The 22,707-nt window shown below is 42.5% G+C and overlaps 1 protein-coding gene across 5 annotated transcripts; it reads right to left on the bottom strand.

Annotated features, from left to right (window-relative positions):
• Positions 1-6,638: 6,638 nt before the first annotated feature.
• Positions 6,639-18,635, bottom strand: si:ch211-125o16.4 (neuroblast differentiation-associated protein AHNAK). Of its 5 annotated transcripts, none has more exons than XM_015944036.3 (6): positions 18,519-18,635; positions 16,598-16,723; positions 12,334-12,419; positions 12,101-12,215; positions 11,838-12,010; positions 6,639-11,343 (listed from the first exon to the last, which is right to left on the bottom strand). In XM_015944036.3, the coding sequence occupies exons 3-6, from the start codon at positions 12,334-12,336 to the stop codon at positions 7,000-7,002; spliced, it is 4,635 nt and encodes a 1,544-aa protein (XP_015799522.3). In that variant the 5' UTR covers positions 12,337-12,419; positions 16,598-16,723; positions 18,519-18,635; the 3' UTR covers positions 6,639-6,999. The 5 variants fall into 5 exon arrangements, with proteins under 5 accessions (XP_015799522.3, XP_054605947.2, XP_054605948.2 ...); XM_054749972.2 differs by lacking the exon at positions 18,519-18,635 and adding an exon at positions 17,419-17,434; XM_054749973.2 differs by lacking the exon at positions 16,598-16,723 and having other exon boundaries at positions 18,519-18,622.
• Between the last annotated feature and the right edge of the window lie 4,072 nt (positions 18,636-22,707).

The following is a 22,707-nucleotide window of genomic DNA, read 5'->3' on the forward strand; positions in this document are numbered from 1 at the left end:
TGTACTGACTGGTGGGCATGGGGGAAGGGGTGGGAAGAGCAGGTTTGGAATAAAATTATAAACAAGAAGTTTGTTGTAAAGTATTTGAATTGTGTTTAAAAATCCTAATAATAAAAGATTAATAACAAACAAGTTGAGTTAGATCAGTGGATGTGGCATCCTGAACCCCCACTGCAGAAGATCCACGTTGTCCTCTGTTTTCACCCATAATGTCAGATCTCATCAGTTTTCATAACAACAGATGTAAGGGATGGGTCTAAAACCACCCAATGCTTTAGGCTCTTTAATCTTGGAAACCTGGACAGCAACCGCTTCCTTCCAACATTTCAGGACATGCCGAGTCTGTAAAATATGAAAAAGGCTGTAGGTCGATCCACAAGTAAAGCAGGAGTGTATAGGAGGTCACAGCCAGTAAAAAATGTGTAAAAAATATCAAAATCAGATAAAAGCTCCAGAACTGGATATGTTCCAAGTGTGTGTAAGCTCCGCCCACTCGGCGGATGAACCCAAACATCTGGCAGGAAAACCATCTTTCCCTGGTTTCTGATGGATTAAACATGAATGAAGAAACCAGGCCAAAAGGGACTGCCATGGCTTCATGTTACAGTAAGACAGCACCTTTATCACCTAGAGCTAGCCGTGTTAGCTGTTAGCTTTGTTAGCTCTGAAACGCTACAAGCTAAACACTTGTTCAGTAGGTGGAGGTGCGTTTCATAAACACCTTTACTGTTTACTTCCGTAAGAAGTTGCTGTAAATGAGACATTTCTAGTGCTAGCGCCAACATTTAGCTGCTAACTTGATGAAGCTAACAGTAATTGTTAAGGAAAGTTACTTTAAAGCAGTAACTAGTTACTTCTTCATTCAAAATGTAACTGAGTTACAATATTATAAAAGTAACTAATTACCAGGAAAAGTAATTTTTTACTACTTTTTAAAAATAAGAATATGTAAGAAAATATGTGTCTCTCCTCCCTTTTAACAGAACTAACATTTACTTTAAATTACTAAAATCAAAAGTGACTAAATAGACCTGAACATGATGACATGTATGTCCAGTTGTTAATTATAAAACTGGATAGTTGGAACAAATGGGTACTTCAAGGAGTGGTTGACTGAAAAAAAAAAACATCTTTTACTGATTATCCCTGATTCTAACAGGTCCCTCTGACTTTTTTATGCAAGCTGAACATGAAAATAGTCTCCTACACCTATCTCCTGCATTCGATTCTAATAGAAAACAGACGGTGAAACTCTAGGATTAGAAAAGCCTGACAGATCTACGTCACACTGTCACGAACATTCATGGGCTCACCATCTTGACTCACGACGGGGAAGGCTGAACTTTATACATTAGATTTCTCCGACATAAACAGGGATGACACGCCCATATTGGAAACAGGTTCATTCACGAACATCTACCGACGGATGGCAGGCAGCTGCACCGTCAGCAAGAGAAAGCCTCTGTGATGGAGGAAGTCAGCCTATCTACAGCACCCGCTGCGGACGATCAGCTAGCTGATGACTGATTGGGGCTGCATGGTGGCGCAGTTGTTAGCACTGTTGCCTCGCAGCACGAAGGTTGCAGGTTTGAAACTCGGCTGCGGCCTTTCTGTGTGGAGATGTGTGTTCTCCTCATACATGCGTGGGTGTCCTCCGGGTACTCCGGTTTCCCCCACAGACCACAACATGCCCTATAGGTTATAAATTGTACTCACTTTGGATAAAAGCATCTGCCAAATAAACATAAACACAGTTTCAAGCAGTCATCCTGCTACATTCAGAAGTTTTTCAAAACCCTTCCCATCCTCTCCCGGACGGCTGGACAGACGGAGATAATCCACGGCTGAATTATCGTTTCTGCCCATCCAGTTCAGAGACGGTAGCCATTTCACAGCGTCTCAACCCCAAAACAAAGTGAAAGTGAATTAAAATCATCTCATTAATTCAGAAAAACAGAACTTTTTATTTTTTTGTGGCTGAAGTCAACACACTTCCATACTAAAGTACCAAATACTTTCAAATATGTCAAAACTTCACTTTACATGCCAATCATTTTAGTATTATTCCACTACAGATTTAAACAAGTCAAGACGTGAGGGTGGAGTGTGAGGATGACTCCTCACAGGTAAGACTCAGACCAGTTTGACCAGTTAGGCTTCACAGCAGATGCCGATAAGTTATTTTAGAGAGAAGATTTTAGCTGCTATGAAGAAATGTTTCACTTCAAATGAACAATTCCACTTGTCACTGCAACCCTCCCCTAACCTGAGGGTTGCAGGTTTGTGCCCCAGTTTGTGGCAGTCCTGTCCTTGGGCAAGGCATTTCACCCAGCCTGCCTGCTGGTGGCGGTTGGAGGGACCTGGTGGCAGCCCTGCCACCGTCAGCGTTCCCCAGGGCTGCTGTGGCTACACTGTGGCTCATCACCACCAGTGCATGATTGTGTGCTTTTGTGGGTGAATGACTGTAAAGCAACTTGGGGGGTTTCTAGGATTCCAGAAAGCACTTTATAAATGCAGGTCGTTTTCCATCTAAAATAAACTAATAAAACACTGTAACCTAATATCCAGCAGCAGTATCTGTTAAAGTCTCAGACGTGACTATCAGTAAAATAATCAGATATCTGAATAATTCTTTCATTCCTTTTGTGAAACAGATCAGGTCTCGTGGAGCCGATGTCTGACTGAATTGGGTGAGAGACGGGGGACATTGGACATGTCTACAGTCCATCGCAGGGACACAGAAACACAAAACCAGTCACACCCATCAGCGTGAAGCTGACCCCCCACCCACCTGAAAAGAACAAGTAGGCTGCCAGAGGTGGAAAGTAACGAATTACATTTACTCACGTTACTGTAATTGGGTAGCTTTTTTGTATATTTATACTTTTTAAGTCGTTTTTAAAAGCTGTACTTTTACTTTTACTTAAGTTTTTTAAAAAGAATTTTAATTCGCTACATTTTAAATCATATCCGTTACGGAGTAAAAATAAATTATAGGCTTAATAAATTACAAATATTACGTGAAGCAGCGTCGGAACGGAAATAGACACCTGCATGAGCGCCGCGTCTAAACCGTGGGGGGGGGGGGGGGGTCACTTTTGCTCAAAAACATCAGTTCAGTCGATCAACTCGCTGTTTACCTCCTCTCTCCCTCCTCTCCTCGTGGGTTGGAACCCGCACCTTTGCGCACCGGTGTGATGTCATCAGAATTCTGCTCGGTTCGGTAGCCAGACTCGGTTCCGTGTTTGAATTGTGTTTCTCCACCGCTCCGCATGGAAGCAGCAAAATAACGTTTAGCACTCATTACAAGCGGATTATCAGCGCTTTGCTCATAAAACAGAAGACCTGCAGGCCTCTGAGTTAAAACATCCTGATACTGTTCAGGTGTAAACATTGTGCTCCATCCCTGTGTTTGAACTCAGAAGATGCTTCTTGATGCCACAGATATGTGATGATTTAGCTTGTTTCTTTATTTTACTCCAGAATAAGAGGTTAAATTATTACTAAAGCAGTCCAGTGTAGTTAAATTAGTCATTCAAATGATTTGAACATGCTGCAGTGTGTGTGTGTGCGCGCGCACGCGCTTGCGTGTGCATGTGCGAGCGTGCGTGTGTGTGTGCGTGTGTGTTACACATATAGAACTGCATGAGACAGCGTGGTTTCATCAAATCCATGCATCTTATTTCTTGGCTGAAGTAACGGCTCAGGAAAATAACTTATATTTCATAAATAATGACATCTCAATAGTGTCTACGATAATGTTTTATCTTATCTTTGGTCTGGGAGGTGTAACATATCATGATACTAGCCTTTTAAAACATGTTAGTGTTACAAGAGGAGATGAATGCATAAATTTAAAGTTCATGTTTGGAGACCAACCTTCACAGTTTGGAGGCTCATGCTGGTGAGGAGACACCGTTAGTTCTAGTAACACCTGGGCTCCCAAGGCCTGTTCTGACAGGATGGAAGTTACGGGACCCTTAAGGATTCCAGATGGATGATTGGAGGATTATTTAGGAGGATTGGAATGAACAAACTGATTTCAGTGGTGAAGGGTTAAATGAGTGAGTGAACCCACTACCAAGGATGAACTCTGCTAACTTTAAACATCAGCTGCTCTAAATAAGCATGAAGGTCAGAGAGGAGCTCTAGGATGGACACGGATAAAGGAACTGTAATGTAGAGGTAAAGTAGGGCAGGGCCAACGTTAGCAGCTGTCATTCGGTCCATCTGAAATGTTTGACTTTCATTTTTTTTATTTTTTTTTTAATCTTTTATTTTCATTTATTGACATTAAAATAAAAATACAATCAGAACTAAATTGCTGCAAGCCAAAATGAAAAAGGGGACAGAAAGAAGAAAAACTTATGTTGTCTGCCCCTTTTAACTAAAATAGCATTAATACAAATGAAATAATCATATGATTCTTAAGGAAATTGAACAATATAGTTCCTGGACCTGTTGGCCGACAAAATCTCAACCCATGAATTTGAGAAAAAAATAGAAAAAGAAAACCATTTACACAGAAAGAAGCATTAAGTTACAGATCTATATACATACATATATACACATACAAGCACATACTAGGTTAATATTTTGTTCCTTTAATCCCCCCCACCCCCCTCCCCTCACACATTTATGTAACGGATCTATATTAGTTAATCGTTTTATTTTTTATCTCTTTTTTGAAAGTCAATATTGTTTTTGCATTCTTGAGTTCAGTATTCAATTTATTCCACATTTAGCTTGTTATGTGACAGGTTAGAGCACAGTCTCATGTTAGAGTTTTGTCATGAGAACAATGAGATACCTCACATGCTGATGGCATCTAAAAAATTATTTTTCCTCAAAATAAAGAATAATTTTAATCACAATTGAAACTTACCATCCTAGAAAAACCTCGTCCAATCAATGTGCACGTCCTGTTCTCACTGATTGGATAGAAATCCCTCCTTCAAGCTGATCGTGTGTGTATGTGTGTGCGCGCACACACACGAGCGAATTGTGAACTGGCGTTGTGATTTAGCACTACTTAGATGTAGCCATCCTTACGCTGACAAAAATGTAACCAAGTAACTTTTACTTTGAGTACATTTTGTTTATGATACTTTTTACTTTTACTTGAGTAAAAATTTAGGCAAGTACTTTTACTTGTAATTGAGTAAAAAATTATCAAAGTATTGGTACTCGTAATTAAGTAGGGCATTTTAGTACTCATTCCACCTCTGTAGGCTGCGCGGTTAGTGCTTCCTTTGTGCAGATTTGTGCAGGTACGATTATCGTTTGTGCTGCTTCGGTTTCTGAGATGTTACAACTAATTTCATAAGTCATTCAAAGGTCACCATCCCCCCGGAGTGCACCAAAACAGTCTAAAATAGTCTCATTTCTTAATGCTTCGTTCATGCTGCTGCAGTTCCTGAGATATTACAAGTTTTACTCTGGGGCGATGACGTCACCATACCCCCCAGGTCGCTTCAAAATGAACCGGACCGGTCTAATTTCTTAGTCCTACGTTTGTGCTCCTGTGGTTTCCGAGAAATTACAGGTTTTGCTCTGGGGCGATGACGTCATTGATGCAGACCGCTATTGTTCGTCCGTTGTAAAAATGTTGATGGAAATGCAGATTGTTCTGTTTTCAATAGTTTTTGTTTTTAAAATAAGTTCTCACAGGTGTCTGGGGTTCAACTCCTTCAATTATAAAAATGAATTAGATTATTGAACATTTAATAAGGCGTGTTTATTTTTTTATTTTGCAGAACTTTATATAACATTTAAGTTCAAAACGCAGTCATGAAAAAAAATTTAAGCATTTTCTCCGAAACCGTAGCGGCACAAACGAAAATTTTACTTGAACTAACGACTATTTTGGTCCGTTTTGGTGCACTCCGGGGGGGGATGGTGACATCATCGCCCCAGAGTAAAACTTGTGATATCTCAGAAACTGCAGTGGCACAAATGAAGGACTCAGACATGAGACTATTTTGGACCGTTTTGGTGCACTCCGGGGGGATGGTCACCTTTGACTTATGAAATTGGTTGCATTTCATGTTGTTAAATCTTGATCCTTGGATAGAAAACTTTGTGCTGGTTTTTTGTTTTGTTTTTGTTTTTGTGTGATACCAAGCAATAATTTCACCTGCACAAAAGCACTAAACGCGCAGCCTATTTGCTTGTACTTTTCAGGTGGGTGGGGGGTCAGCTTCAGGCTGGTGTCACACCCCCACTCTCCAGTTAAGCTAGCACGAATGGTTTAGGTCTGTGGAAGGAAAGCAGAGTACCTGGAGAAATCTAAGATGGGTGGTGGAAAACAGGCCCACTCCACACAAATGCTCCAGCTGGGGTTTGAACCAGGGACCACCTTATCACATTTGTTCATTTAAAATGAAAGTTTTATTGTTAAACTTGGAGAAAATTTAAAATCAGACAAAATGTACAAGAGAAACTGAATCCAAATACAAATGGATGAAAAAAATGGCATCATTTGTCTCGAGAACGGTTAAGCGATCTCAAATGTCGAATGTGGAAAAGATGTGTCATGTTCGGCTTTTTGTTTTTTATAAAATGGATGATTAGGATGTTTGATAAGTGAACATTACCAACATATTACCATTAGTTATACATTCACAGGAACAATGAAGTAATTTGAGGAATTTATTGAGCAAAGATTTACAAACACATTCACTCACACACACACACACATCTTCTAAGCTTACAAAATGTTAAAATTAAATCAGAAACTTCAACAGCCCACTTTGATCTTCGATATATGTACTTAGAAAAAATGAAAATGTTTAGAAAATTGGAGCTGATATAAATAATATAAACATAGCTTACATATAAAAACTTGCTTAAAAAGGATGAATTCATAACAGTGGGGGGTTTGCTTTTTCCACATTTCTGACCTTTTGAATACAAACTAAGGTGTGAAACTGACCACAGTACAGGTTTATACAACTTTTCTGAGCAGAAGCTAAAATTTTCAGGTTAATCTCATTAGATTCAGACATCTGAATCATCATCATCAATCTTAAGACCAAGCATGTTGGAGAGGCTCAGGGATAATTTCTTATTCTCATCTGATGCTGCTGAAGCTTCTGGAGCATCCAGGCCCAGCACAGACTTTAGATTTTCAGTTTTGAAGGGTCCTCCTATTTTAGGTGCATTTCCTGCAGAGGCGCTGGCGCTCAGACTTGGGTTTGCAAGCTTAAGATCTGGGTCATTGTTGCCCTCAGTTTGAGATGCATACATTACTTTTTCCTTTGACGTTTTCAATATTGCCATAATGTCAATCTTGTTCCCCGCTTTTGATGTTGTATTAAGCACTGGCAGTCGGACGCCTTTGCTGATAACAAAATCTTTTTCCTTTGAGTCAGGTTTGGATAGGCCTAAGACATCAGGTAGTTCTCCAGTTCCATCAATGCTGTGTGAGGGCAGTCTGTGTAACTTGAATCGTGGGATTTCTGGAGTTGATATTGAAGCATCTGCATGATCATCTCCTTCCTCAAGATTTGCGTCAGTATTATCCACTTTAGCTTCCTTTTTAGCCCCAAAAATGTTTTTTATCTGGGGGAAATTGGACTTCTCTGTATCAGCTTCAATTTCTGAAGATTTAATATCAATGTTGGGTCCTTGGGCATCTTCCTTCAACTTTGGTGCATTTAAATGTACTGCAGGAACAGAAATGTTGGCTACAGAGTCAATTCCAGCCTCACCTGAGGCACGAATACTGGGAGATTCTGCATTAGGGCCTGAAAGATCAAGGCTTGGTACCTTAAAATGAGGCATTTTGAAGTCACCAAGGTTTGTATCCAACTTTAGATTTGGTGTTTTTACCTGTCCATCAGGTCCTCTGAGGTCAGCTTGGGGCAGGTTAATATCTGCATTTGGAGATTTCATTGTGGCATCCATCTTTGGTGCTGACAAGTTGAGATCTGCATTTGGTAGATCCAGACCAGGCCCCTTTACATTACCCTTGGGCAAAGTAATGTCTGTGCCTGGACTTTTTAAGTGTGGTAGGGCTATTTTAGTTTTGGGGCCTGAAAGATCAAGATCTGGTGCTTTTAGATTGGCATCAACATCTAATTTAGGCAAGTCTACAACTGGTGTTGAAAGATCTGCTGCAATCAAATCCGTCTCAGGCACTTTAAGGTCAGCATTTGGTACATTGACATCAGTGTCAATGTCAGCTTTTGGTCCTTTTGGTGTGCCAAGTTTGGGCTTCTTTAAGTTGAACCATTTGGTTTTTCCAGAAGGACTGCCAACATTCAAATCTGGAGCATCAATATCAATCTTGGTGCCATCCAGTTCTGCTTTTGGTAAATTTAAACTGGCATCTGGCGTGTTCATCTTACCATCAATCTTTGGAGCAGAGAGATTTAAGTGAGGGGCTGAAACATCAGCGTTTAGGTCAGCATCCAGACCATCAACTTTTGGTGCAGAAAAATTGGCCTTTGGTGCGCTCAGATTTACTTCAGCCCCTTGAAGATCAACATCTGGTACCACCGGGTCAGTGTCAATGTCAGCTTTTGGTCCTTTTAGTGTTCCAAATTTGGGCTTCTTGAAATTTAACCATTTGGTTTTTCCAGAAGGACTGCCAACATTCATATCTGGAGCATTAATATCAATCTTGGTGCCATCCAGTTCTGCTTTTGGTAAATTTAAACTGGCATCTGGTGTGTTCATCTTACCATCAATCTTTGGAGCAGAGAGATTTAAGTGAGGGGCTGAAACATCAGCGTTTAGGTCAGCATCTAGGCCATCAATTTTTGGTGGAGAGAGATCGCCTTCTGGCCCTTTGAGGCTAGCTTTAGGTGCCTTCACTGTACCAGTTTTTGATTTCTTGAAGGTGAACCATTTGTGTTTTCCAGGATGAACGCTGACATTTGCATCTGGAGCATCAACATTTAACTTGGGGCTATCCAGTTCTGCTTTTGGCATATTTACGTTTACATCAGGGGCATTAATGTCCCCATCCATCTTTGGAGCTGAGAGATTGATGTCAGGAGCTGAAACATCAGCATTTAAATCAACATCTGGGCTGTTTACCTTTGGCCGAGCAACTGCCGACTTTGGCTTTTTAAATGTGGGCCATTTAATTTTTCCAGATGGGGACTCTAGGTCTACATTTGGTGTTTTAACATTAGAGTCAACTTTAGGTAAATTCACATCTATATCTGGTGATCTGATCTCACCATCTACTTTTGGGCTTGAAAGATCAACATCTGGTGCATTGAAACTACCATCCACATCAGCTTTTGGTCCTTGAATTTTGGGTTTTTTCAATTTTTGATGAGGCCAATTGATTTTTCCTGAGGTAGAATCTACATCAAGATCTGGACCGTGAAAATCTACATCAGGGCCTGTGAGGTCAGCCTTTGGGAGATCCAACTCAGCTTTAGGAACATTAATGTCACCCTTGACGGTTGGAGCTGTGAGATTCACATCAGCTGTATTTAGGTCTCCTATATCCAAGTCTGTTTTGGGACCCTTAACTTTGGGCTTTTTCAATTTCCAGTGAGGCCAATTTATTTTACCAGATTGAGATTCAACATCAGCATTCAGCTCAGGGGCTTTAATGTCTGTCTTTGGCGTATTAATGTTAATCTCTGGTGCATTCAGCTCACCTTCTGCTCTTGGAGCAGAAAGTTCAACTCTTGGTGTATCAATGTTTGCATCTACAGCCAGATCATCTTTAGAACCATGAAATTTTGGTTTCTTCCATTTTTTATGAGGCCATTGGATTTTACCAGACGGGGCATCAACATCAAGATCAGGGGTCTCAGCATCTACATCTGGGCCTTTGAGGTTGGCTTTTGGCAAGTTGACGTCAACATTTGGTGCGTTCAAATCACCTTCGATCTTTGGTGTGGAAACTTTGACATCAGGGGCTGAAAGATCCGCATTTACGTCAGTATCTGGTCCTTTAACCTTGGGGCCTTTGAGTTTCCACTTGGGCCAGTGGATTTTACCAGACGGGGCATCAACGTCAAGATCAGGGGTCTCAGCATCTACATCTGGGCCTTTGAGGTTGGCTTTTGGCAAGTTGACGTCAACATTTGGTGCGTTCAAATCACCTTCGATCTTTGGTGTGGAAACTTTGACATCAGGGGCTGAAAGATCCGCATTTACGTCAGTATCTGGTCCTTTAACCTTGGGGCCTTTGAGTTTCCACTTGGGCCAGTGGATTTTACCAGACGGGGCATCAACGTCAAGATCAGGGGTCTCAGCATCTACATCTGGGCCTTTAAGGTTGGCTTTTGGCAAGTTGACGTCAACATTTGGTGCGTTCAAATCACCTTCGATCTTTGGTGTGGAAACTTTGACATCAGGGGCTGAAAGATCCGCATTTACGTCAGCATCTGGTCCTTTAACTTTGGGGCCTTTGAGTTTCCACTTGGGCCAGTGGATTTTACCAGACGGGGCATCAACGTCAAGATCAGGGGTCTCAGCATCTACATCTGGGCCTTTGAGGTTGGCTTTTGGCAAGTTGACGTCAACATTTGGTGCGTTCAAATCACCTTCGATCTTTGGTGTGGAAACTTTGACATCAGGGGCTGAAAGATCCGCGTTTACATCAGCATCTGGTCCTTTAACCTTGGGGCCTTTGAGTTTCCACTTGGGCCAATGGATTTTACCAGACGGGGCATCAACGTCAAGATCAGGGGTCTCAGCATCTACATCTGGGCCTTTAAGGTTGGCTTTTGGCAAATTGATGTCAGCATTTGGTGCGTTCAAATTACCTTTGATCTTTGATGTGGGGACTTCGACATCAGGGGCTGAAAGATCCGCGTTTAAGTCAGCATCTGGTCCTTTAACGTTGAATTTGCCAGAAGGTGCCTTAAAATCAGCACTTGGTGTTTCTAATTTTACATCAGGTCCATTCAAATCTAAATCCTGACTTTTGTAATTTAACTTAGGAGCTGATTTATTGAGATTTGGTGCCTCCAGGTTTTCACTGACAGAAGGGAGGTCTACAACTCCAGATAGCTCCTTTTCTGGTTTTGGTTTTTCACTTTGAGGCAGAAAAAACTGTGGCATTGTAAATTTGGGGGCATTGTACGTGTCTGTTTTAAGGTTTGGCTTCTCAATGTTAAGGGAAGCATTTGGAGACTTGATCTGTGGAGTGCCACCTAAATCTGCTTTAATCTCTGGCCCTTTCAGTCCGGTCAGTGTAGAATCAGCTGATGGTGTTTGGACACAGACTTTTGGAGGGTCTCCATTGAGAGTAGGACCACTTATTTTACCACTAACCCCATGTTCAGCATTTAGCTCTCCGCTTGAGCCATTGATGGAAACAGATGGTGCTTTCGCTGATGCATCCAGAGAGAGATCCTTCTGCATCATCTGTAATAGTATATTAAAAAAGTATATTAACAGTTAAATTTTTGTATTTTATAGATTAGACAGTGAATTTGCTCTGCCATCCGTATTACGCTTAAATCCACTGTTCTGTATCAAATTCAAATTAACAAATACTTAAATAATCCCAGAGGGAAATTAAGTATTACTTTACCTAGCCTCATTTTTAGTGGTATATGACCAAATGGTTTACTAGACTCACTCTTTTTAAATGAAAAAAATGTGCCAATTTATGTCAAAATGATTCATCACTGTTTGCAAATTGTGACTTCACCGCAGTGGGAAGAGTCTTCAAGATTTTCCAGAAATATTGGTGATACCAGTTGGTGTTGTATCTTATGTTGTTTAAAAGCCTGAGAAATTACCTTTACTCTGACGTTAAGCCATGCTGCTAGTCTTGCATATTTTTTGGTTTCAATGATTGTTCATTTCAGATAAACCGAGCATTTGATGCAAACTCAACCAACTCTTAAGTTTACCCCTGTAGAGTTGAGTCCCAATCCTAAAGAACCAAGTCCAGCACTGGCACTCAAATCCTTCGTTGTCAGGAGCTTCATGTTGTTTTCATATGGCTTCAGGGCCTCCAGGAGAGTCTTTACCTCATTTTTCTCAAGGTTTTTTAGATTTATAGTGGCTGCAACAAAATCTTCCTCTGAAACAAGAACAAATTTGCATTTTTTTTTACTACAGATATTGATTAGAGTTTGTAAAAGCCACATCACTGACAGTTTCCTCCCCTCACCTGCTTGCTGACCAGCTTTAGCAGAAGTTGTGTTGCCTGCATTTCCAGTCAGCACAAGTCCTGCCCCAGAGCCACCCAGAACCAGGTTCCCTGAAGCACTTTTGCCATCTTCACTCTGTTAAAAATGTCAATATGAAGCAAATAAAGACAAGTTTACATTATATTTGTACATTTCCATTGTTAATAGTTCATTTTTTTCCAGTTGTGTTTGACTCAGATTTTTTTGTACTTACCATTATTTCTCATGTGTGTTTTCATCCACATCAAGAGATTAATACAGAAAAAGCAGGAGACTGGGACTCACACTACAGTAAAGTCTCTGTAACACAGCAAAGAAAAGTCGTGTCAGCTAACACATATGTACAAATAAAAGGCTCACCGTAGTGGTGTGCCAATTCACTTTCGCTCCACCGATTCAAGATGGTTGGAAAAAAGAAAGCAGCTACGTTTGTTTTTTAGCTTTAGCCACTGAGCGGGATTTCATAGTCAGGATTTAATGACTTATTTAAGCGGTCACCTGTAAATGGTGGTGAAGATGAAAGTGTTTAAGCTTTTGGCATGAATGATGTCCATGTATGGCTAAGAGGCATTTTCAGTTTCTCCCCACCAGTGTTGGCGTCACCCTGACTTGCGCCGTTTTGAAGTTGAGCTTTCACACGTTCACCACACCTAACCCTGAACCCAGTCAGAAGGCAGAGAGCATGCATTTAGCCACCACAGAGGAGAACATCTCAACAAGGAGATGGCCACATTCCACCTGCCATGACTTTCACGCTGGTGTTTACCTGGTTACTTAAAGAGCAAGTCACCCCCTAAAAGAAACTTCCTTCACTTCCTCTTCATGTTTGAAAAATGCAACAAATGCCCTTGCCTAGCAGACCAAGAGGGCGGAGCCGCTAACAAATACACACACAGGCTCACAACGGCATTGTGACATCATAATGTACCAGTTTACATCATAGCATACCCCTTAGCCAATAGCGGTGGCAGATTTAAATTTAAAAACAGTGCAGAGTTTTTACCTGACGACGGCGCAACACTGACCGTTAGGCAGAATATTTAAATTTTAACTAAGATGCACTGAATTACCAAACTATTGACTACACGTGTCTGCAGCACAATTACACACATTTATATAGTTTATCAGCAAAAAAATAAATTGATTTGGGGGTGACTTGCTCTTTAAGATGAAACCTCTGGCTGTAAACACATGAATAATAATGGATTCATCTCATGCTAAAACAAAACTGCTGCTCATTTGTCTGTTTCAGAGGCTTCGTATGTTAAACTATTTTCCAACTAGGAAAATGCATTTGTATATTTATTGGTTGTAATTTCTCCGTATGTTCTAGCGTTGCTAGGATAAGAGTACATGATACCGTTTAAAAGTAAATGTCTCCACCATACGTTTGTACGGGCCTTCTCTCGTTTGTAACCAAGAGGCTTTTATAGCGGATATCATTAGCGATAGCAATAATATGAAATGCCAGCTGGAAATATGAAAGCAGTACATGAAAACCTCACTGACCATCTGCTATCCCACCTGTATGCCTCGTTATTTACCTGCTCTGAGGCTCAAAACACCCAGAAATCTGTCTGATCTCAAGAATTCAAACCACCCGACGGGTTCGCTGGCTGGAATGTGCTCATCTGAACCAGTTGGTTAGGATGCATACAGACTGACACACTCACAGCCCTCCCTTCGACCACACCTTATCCTTGTACGGAAACACTAATGTCACATAAAGCCACGTTGATAAAGGGGGTCGCCTTACTGGGTAAAAAAAAAAAAAAACAAGTATGGAAACCTAAGAAAGATTCAAACAACTGAGTCTCCAGTTCACAATGAGGACAAACAACCATGAGGTGAAATAGCTAATAAATGGTTAAATCCACTGGCCCTAATGGCAGAAAGAAGTTCTTTACATGCATGAATAATAACAAATGAATGAGTGAGTGAATACATCTAGGGAGAGCTGCAGAGAACGATTAGAAGAGCCAAGGAGAATCCACGGGTGTTCCCGATTTCCCACTTGATGGTAAATTTAGGAACTGAACTGATCTCTGCTTCCTCATACCAGACAGCATCAGAAATGTTGACAGAGAAAATAAGAGTCACAAGAAACCTAAACCGGTGCGTCCTCTGAAAAGTCCTCGCAACACCCATACAACCAACGCAGCACAACACCGTAGGGTGAGAGTTGAAATCCCAGATATCAAGTCTCCGACAACAAAACAGGGTTTCAGTCATAAAAATGTAGGCAGTCTAGGATGCTAAAGCTGTTAACCTTCAACATTTATGGAAACATCTCAGCTGCACTTTTAGACCCAGAAGACAATCCTAGAGTCAGGATTGTTCTGGTCCAAGTCTCGTACCTGATCAAAGCTGCATATTCATGCAGATCCTCTGCTACGGAATATTTTAAATAAAACTTAAATTAAAAACAAAGTTTAGATTCTACACCTGTTCTGCTCTTTAATTCTAGTTAGCTCCCAGTTTTATACACCACCACATTTATTATTCCAAAAATAGCTGACATCAACCAAAACACCAGCAGAGCCATATTTTATGTAGGACACTCACCAGAAACTGCAGCCTGTGGAGAGATGTCTACGCTTTAGAGAAGCTGTGTTTCTGCTGCACCCAATGACAAGAATCTCCTTTTAGAGTCTGGAGAACAGGTTTGGCAGCATCAGGACCGCCTCTCCACATCACACACACACACCAGGATTTGGGACTGGAGCAACTGAAACCTGACTAGATAGCTCGAGAGAAAGATGTTGCAAAGTGAAACATTCCATTCCTCCTCTAACAGGATTAACCAGGCCAGAGGAGCAAATAAAAACCAGGACAGGAAAACAGAGGCTTCTCCTCCATTTTCGACATGTTAGATTTACTGAACCTCTTCATTTCCACGCTATAAACGGCAATCAATCCGGCAAGAGTCACTCAATTCATCACGGACCAGAAAATGGTGACTTTTCAGGCCTCATTTACCACATTGTGACTCACTTGACTTATGAGTAGTCCACTATCATTACACTCCAATGTTATTACCGTGGTTCAACCATGCAGTTTATAATCCAAGTGCTTGTGAGCACAAGTCAGTGACATGATCACTGAAGTATAACAACTTTAGTTGCTGATCTTGATAAAGTACAAGAGGTGTCTCTCCAGAACAGCAACATCCTGGTACCACCGTGTACAACACTAAGAAGTTGGTTTTTATTGTTTAATACGGCTTTAACAGTTTTTGTTGCAACAAACCCACGTTTCCCTCACCCCTCTTAAGTCATCCCAAGTGTCAGAACACCCTCTGATCTTTTCCATCACTAGCATCGAATCTGGTTCAATTCAATTCCAGTTTATTTATAAAGCACCAAATCACGACAAGAGTCGTCTCAAGGACCTTCACACAGTAAACATTCCAGTACAGGTCAGTTCATTAAGCCAATCAGAAAAAAGTTTCCTATATAAGGAACTCAGCAGGTTGCATCGAGTCACCGACTAGTGTCAGAGTCTTTACAGCAATCCTCATACTAAGAAAGCATGCAGCGACAGTGGAGAGGAAAACTCCCTTTTAACAGGAAGAAACCTTCAGAGGAGCCTGGCTCTGTATAAGCAGCCATTGGGGATGGAGAACACACACACACTTTCTGTGGTTACATTGTGACTTCTTAGTAGATATTCTATTTAGCGAGAGATAAACTTTATTGTATTTATCCTAGTGAGTATAATTAAACGGGTAAACTAGAAGTAGCACATCCAACATCAAAGAGTAAAATATTATTAGGAGAGGGAGAATGTTTATAGGTTAGCACCAGTGTGCAAGCCGATGGCCCCCTCCATGAGGGCACCAGCCTAACTAACCCTAACCATACAGAAGATCTGGTGTGGGCATCTGCGTCCGAGTGTCCAGCAGACGAGACAGGGATTTGTTTGGGACATGGAGCTTGAATGCACATCACTTAACACACAACCCATGGGATTTTAGTTCATTATGGTGATTGTTCAGCAGATTCTCAGTTTGGAGCATGGAAGACTATTTGGCAGCCAGTAATCAGATTCTTGAAAAGGGATATTTTGACGTTCAAGTATAACTTCTCATACTTTTTCTGATCTTGACCAAGAACTTGGTTTTATAAATGAAGCTTGGAGGTGAAACAAGCAGGGAAAGATGAACAAATACTCGACACCAATGTTTCCTTTACCAGAACTTCAGGGTAAATGCAGCGAGGGGGAAATCGACCGGGCGATACGAAGGCTCGGTGTCCTGTCTCCATTTACAGTTTGGCCCTTAAGGAATGTGCTAAAATGCCAGCATATCCCGACCGCTGCATTGTGAATTACATCACAGATCAGCGCAGAATGCTCCAACAACTCGTGTTTTCCTACTTCCCCTTACAAAGTCATTTCCGACCAAGTTACAACAAATCGGCGGCATTCCCGCCCACCAAGTGCACCGGGCCTTTTACCGGGCCACTCCGAGTACCTACCTCTGAGCAGTTACTCAGAAGGGCGTAGAAAACAACCGTTCAGCCGGCCTGGTCAAGTGGAGACGCGGATTTCGGGAGGTTTCCGTGAGTTTAGCCTGATTCCTGAAGTCCTGGTCATGGAAACAGCTATTGAGTCAGAGACAAGAACTGGTTTAAGGATGATTTGGTTGAAATCCACAAATGAATAAAAACTTTTTAACATGCACTCATGTTATTCATTTGCTTGCAGAGCAATTGATTTTTAAACATTCTTCGTTCCTGCCTCACCACTAAAAGCCCCTCAGGGACCTAAATAAGTTCATATGAATACCTTAATCAATTACTTAATTCACAACTAGCTTCCAGACAAAAATGTGCACAAACACACAGTAAGCTAGTCAGAATATTATCAGGATGAACTCGGGTGTAAACGTTGCAGAGATCTAGGAATGTAAAAGACTTAAGAGTAGATATGCTCAGAAACCTCATTGGCAAGCTCTTTTAATATTTAAACAACTGTATCTCTGTCATTAATAGTCTTTACATAATCTATCCTGGTCTAAATAATTACAATTCATACAAGTCTAAATTTTAATGGCCATGGAGAAACGGTTTGATGTGAGAAAAGCTGGTTTGAACAGCTGTAAAGATTCAACATCATTACCAAAAGAAGTGTGAGTCACTCACCACCCAACCCATCCAACTGGATGTGATTGCTGTTGGCAGGAGATGCTGAACAGGGTGTTACCAGTGAGAGATCATAGCTCAACAATGAGCAACACTAACTAGTGTTCATGTCTGAGTAACCTGGAGACATTTGATCTGCTACAAAGGAGACGTACCTGCTGCATTCTTCAGCCGTGACTTTAACGAGTCTTTAAACACCCGAGCTTCAGCGCTTTACTCCCATCAGCTCCATTAACCAGCAGGTTCACTCTTTTTGACCGTTCAACATTTTAACTCAACACTGAGAAAAACTAACTTTGTAGATTAACAAATTTTAGGAGTTAGAACAACTGATGACAAACCAACAGTAGTCAGACTCGTTGCATCCCAAAAATCTAGCTTAAGGTCTCAAATCTGAACGCGGCTTTTACTTTGAGGTGTGCTTTAATTTTGAAAGCACCCTTCTATCTAATAGTGTCTGCTCTGCAGCAGTGATGCTTTGCAAAGGTAAACAGGAGCGAAGACCTGAAGCTTCTCAGAAAACTTCAAACATGTAAAACTTTAATCTGAATCCACTGACCCGGCTCATCATTTAGCAAACAGAAGCATACACAGAGACCCTGTCAACCTTTTGGAGGGGGTTTAGAAAGACCAGTGTTTGCTTGTTTCACTTTAGGTGGAAGCCTAACTTTGCCCAAGAAGAACCAAAGGCCTACTCAGATCTGCTCTGTGACTACCTCCACCCACTGAAGGAGATCGTTACTTTGAAGGTTCCCGCTAAGCTAGAAGCTAAAAAGAAACCAACACAGAGACTGAAAGAGAAGAAGCACAACCAGCTTGTCAATCCATACATCTCCAAACACAAAAGCCTCAACCCTTCAGACCCAAAGTTTCCGATAAAATCTTCATCAAAACATGCTGTCCAGTTCAGCAAAGAGGGAGAATCACATGGCAACTTTAACACCTGAGAGGCAACTCATCAGCTCAGCACTCCATCATCAGGCTGCAAGTCTGCTGACAGTTATGCACGGACCAGGACAGGTTATTATTAGCTGGCCCTCTGCACCAGGATTTATACTGTTCCATTGCTCTTTTGGGACCTCCCTACCTCCTTGTGCCCAGGAGCAGCAGACCCATTTGTCCTCCCTTACCAGCGGGCCTAACTGGCTGCACCTGACTGGGTAACAGACTTCTGTTTGGTGGTGTTGAGGTGCTGAGACAGACTTTGGAGTGACTTAAAAAAAGACTATTTAATAAACAGAATCAAAAAACTTACATGGATAGAGAGAGTTGAGGGCACAATAACAGAGGAACCAGTGGGGAGCAGCAAACACAAGGAGCTTTATGTCCAAAGGAGGGAGTGGAGAAGGAGACGAGTGCAGGTGTGACAGGGAGACAATCAGGCAAGGCCCAGGTGAGCTGAGTAAGACTGATAAAGTGTCTGAGGGGAAGAAAATAACCAGGACACGGGGAAAAGATGGTTGATCTAAACATGGACTGGAAACCAAAAGGGACAAAAACCTTTGAACTGGATTCAAGAAATGAACAAGAAATGATATGAAGACCCCAAAACACACAAACACCCACTTTGCAAAGAACAAAAACGTAAGAAAAAAGAATCTGCACTGAACAAAAACATTCCAAACACGTATGTAAGAAATTATTTAAAAAGATGCGATTGAACTTACAACATTTTAAAAATGAAATACAATGAAAAGATGTGCAGATTATTATGTGGGGTGAGAACATGAATGGAAAAATGTGCAAATGAGAAATGATTGAGTGCAAACAGAATAACAATGACGTACGTGCTTCCTGTACTTGCCAAAATAAAATAAACTTCTCATTGACACAGTCTCTGGTTTGTGCAGCAGCATATTTATCGGAGCATTCTTACGGATCTGCGCTCCTGAAGTTTAGTGTGAGGTCTTCTTCGATGAGAAGGCAGGCTGGACACCTTAAGGCTTATTGTTGCCACAGCAACACTAATTCCACAGCCAAGCAGTTACAGCCCGCCATAGACCCCGACCACCTGCAGAAAACGCAGCAACGCCCCCACCCTGCGCCACTCCCCCAACTCCAGTAGTGTCTGCAGACTGAACACAGTCACCCCCAACGTAACCTAAACGCCAAACGTCTGCCGCCGATCAGCCACACCTCAGAAGAACGTACCCAACATTCTTCCCCACACTCACACTGATTATCTGGGTGCCTACCAACCAATAACAGCCCCCCCCCCCCCCCCCCCCCAGACAGCTATGACCCAGCCGCAGTCGGGTCATGACCACAGAGTCACGCCTCCTGCAGAAAAGATCCGACCCATGACCGCCCAGTGCTCCCTGCATCCCAGGAGGCCTGCCACATCTCCATGGCCACCCGACCAATCGTAGAGCGACACTCCAGAGGTCCCAACTCCACCCCAAAATTCACATCCCGGCTCCCTAGTGCACCCTTAGCCACAACGTCTGCCCGTTCCTTACCCTCCACCCCCACATGAGCCAGAACCCAAACAAAACACACCTCACAGCCCCTCACTCCCAGCCAATGCAACACCATCCTGACAGAAGCCAGCAAGTCAGGCCGAGACCCCCGCCAATGCCTCCAGCACCGCTGCCGAGTCAGAACAAATAATGGACCGAGACAGCGCATGCCCCCCCACCCAATGCAGAGCACACATAATTACCACCAGCTTGGACCTGAACAGCCATCCTGCAGCCGGCGACCACAGCTGTAACCCAGACTCGGAGTCACCAAACCCGTCCCCACCCTGCCGCTCACCGGGTCCTTCGAGCCATCCGTAAACAGCTGCAACAAGAACCCCAACCGTCCCCATAAAAACCATCAAATCACCAGCCCTCCCAGCACCTCGACCCTGACCCAAGAAAGAAAAATCAACCTCAGGCTCAGGGAAAATCCAGGGCAGAACCTGAGTCTGAACCAGGTGGGAGCTCACTGGCCACTCAAGCCCAACACGTTCCCCCATCTTCTCAGACGGTCTGGTAATCCACCCCCTTCTGCTCGACCCCTCGAACTCCCAATGTCGGCCCAACAGAGCCACCGCAGGGGCAGATTCCCCCAAACCCTTGGCCCTCAGCAGGAAACAGATCCCCAACTTGATCCGCGGAGACTCCAAAGGCACGTCCCCCGCTTCAACAAGGAGGGCATTCACCGGGGTCGACCAAAACACCCCATACACACCGTCAGAGCCGCCGCCTGCAACACATCCAGCTGCTTCAGGGTCGTAGGCGCAGTCAAACCGTACAGGAAACACCCGTAATCTAGGGCCGACCTGATCACACCCTTATAATCCAACATCAATGTTGCTTGTGTGCGGTAATTTAAAATAATCCCTTATTACTGTAACATTTGTGCAGAACTAAAAAACTCCAGACAGAACAGCATTTTGCCCTAAACTGGTTCAGAGAAGTCCGGTGAACAGCTCCCATCTCCCTGCATCTGCAGCATTCCCTTTGCTCTTAAAGAAACAGTACCATCAGGCTACAGCAGCTCTCCCAATAGCCCCTTATGGATCGTTACAATATTTAAAAATTATGTTCAGATGTTTACAGCGCTTCCTAATAATTCCTAATAATTATGATGAACTCCACATATATATATGTATTTATTGCTGCAATACTCTGAAATAAGGGGATGAAATCAGGTTTAGACTCTGCTCATAAAAATAAACTAACAGAATCAGAAAATTATTAAACATCGCTGATGAAGTTCATTTGTTTTATGTTGAATTTATTGATTAATTGGAAAAAAATAGAGGATCAAATCCGTCCTTCACAGAGAGGAAAAACCTTGTGATGATGTTTAAAAGCCAGATGTGGGCTTGTGAATTCTCTTTAACGTGTTGAACCGCTTCAAACCACATCATGAAATTAATCCAATAGAAAATCATTTTCTAATCATTAATGAATCGTGAGCAGGGATGAACTGTATGGAATCGGGCAGAGGGTTTGACCACATCACTGGTAGTGTATCCAGATGCGAATCAGCCTCAGTGGTGGAGATTCACATTCCTGCTGGACAGAAGGGACGTCCTAGGTTAGAGCTGGCCTGAGCTTTTCAAATCTGTCTCTCAGCAGCAGACCACGCCATCAAAGATGGCTGATGCCCCTCTGTGAGAGCAGCCCCTGCACTCTGAAGAACCTCAGTCTCATCAGAAGGAAGAGTCTGCTCTGACCCGTCATGAAAAGAGCTTCTGGGTTTTGGTTCCAGTCCAGTTTGTTGTTCAGGGGAACACCCAGGCACCAGTACCAAAGCAGAAATCCTCCAGCAGCTCCTTGGTTCTTCTGCACTGTCCAGGAGGTGGTTCTTCTGACATCAGTCCACCAAATCCTGTGTCCTGTGTCCTCAGAGTCGTCCTCACAGGTGATGAGGCCGACCATGACAGAGTCATGAGAGAACTTCGAGCAGCCTCCAGGGTGTTGACCTGGTAGTTAGGTTTCATGTGATGTTCCTGTTTGAGCTCGTGTTCTTCTACATTTGAGTTCTTAACCTTGAAGTTGGGTCTTAATTTAAGGATAGGGCCAGGATAACCCATCTACCCCTGATCAGACTGGGCCTCTGCCTCCCAGATGCTGGTTCAGGAGTATGGGACCTGAAGGCTCTGCCTCCTGTTGAAATTCCTCCACAGGAATTATTTTAATGAAACTCAAACCACATTATCAATGGAGGTTTGTCTTCAGCTGATGAACGTCTCTGCTTCGTGAGGGCTGCCACAGCTGATCTCAGCCAGCACACGTGTGTAAATCAGTCTCAAGGATACGGATCTAAACTTTGGTGCCTTCATAGCTGAGTCTGTCCTCAACACATCTGAGTGAAAACGGCAAATTTGGAAAACAAATTAGCTTGAAACATTTTTTCACGCCTCTTAATGTTCTAATAGTGGATAGTTATAAACATATTGTGGAAATTTTAAAAAGTGGTTCTCTCATAAAAGCTCCTCTAACAACACATTTCAGACCAACGCCAACCATCAGACCTTCCGGTTGTCGGTCTCACCGAACCGCTGCACCTCCTCGGGTCCTCCACTCATCACACACTCACGTGTTCAGCAGCAGAACACCACTGGTGTGAGAGGTTCTCCGCTCAGTAACATCAGAGGAGAAACAGCCGGCTGCTACCGTTTCAGCTTTAGGATGAACTATCAGAGTCCCAAAAACAGCGTCTGAAGTCACGGACAACAGAAGACATTTGGACTGATAAAACAGTGAATGGTATTTAGATTTATCTCATTTCCTCTGGCAGTGTGGGTTTCTGGTTCCAGCGAACAAGGCCCAGGGAAGGTACCTGGGTGGAGCTTGTTCTGTAGATTTGCTATAACAGCTTTAATTACTGATTAATAACACGTGGAGAAGGTGCTGACACGATGGGAATTTATCTAGTCAGAGGAAATGAAAAGAGTGTTCTTAGATTCATGTTTAATGAATGCCACACACACACACACACACACA

Source organism: Nothobranchius furzeri, chromosome 12 (assembly GCF_043380555.1).
Source record: "Nothobranchius furzeri strain GRZ-AD chromosome 12, NfurGRZ-RIMD1, whole genome shotgun sequence".
Taxonomy (NCBI): domain Eukaryota; kingdom Metazoa; phylum Chordata; class Actinopteri; order Cyprinodontiformes; family Nothobranchiidae; genus Nothobranchius; species Nothobranchius furzeri.

Bases quoted from the DNA above. Each gene is read 5' to 3' on its own strand.
- si:ch211-125o16.4 (XM_015944036.3), bottom strand. The intron at 12,011-12,100 runs GTGAGGGGAGGA...TTCTTGTTTCAG, and splicing joins TAAAGCTGGTCAGCAAGCAG to AGGAAGATTTTGTTGCAGCC. The intron at 11,344-11,837 runs GTAAACTTAAGA...ATACTATTACAG, and splicing joins TGGGACTCAACTCTACAGGG to ATGATGCAGAAGGATCTCTC.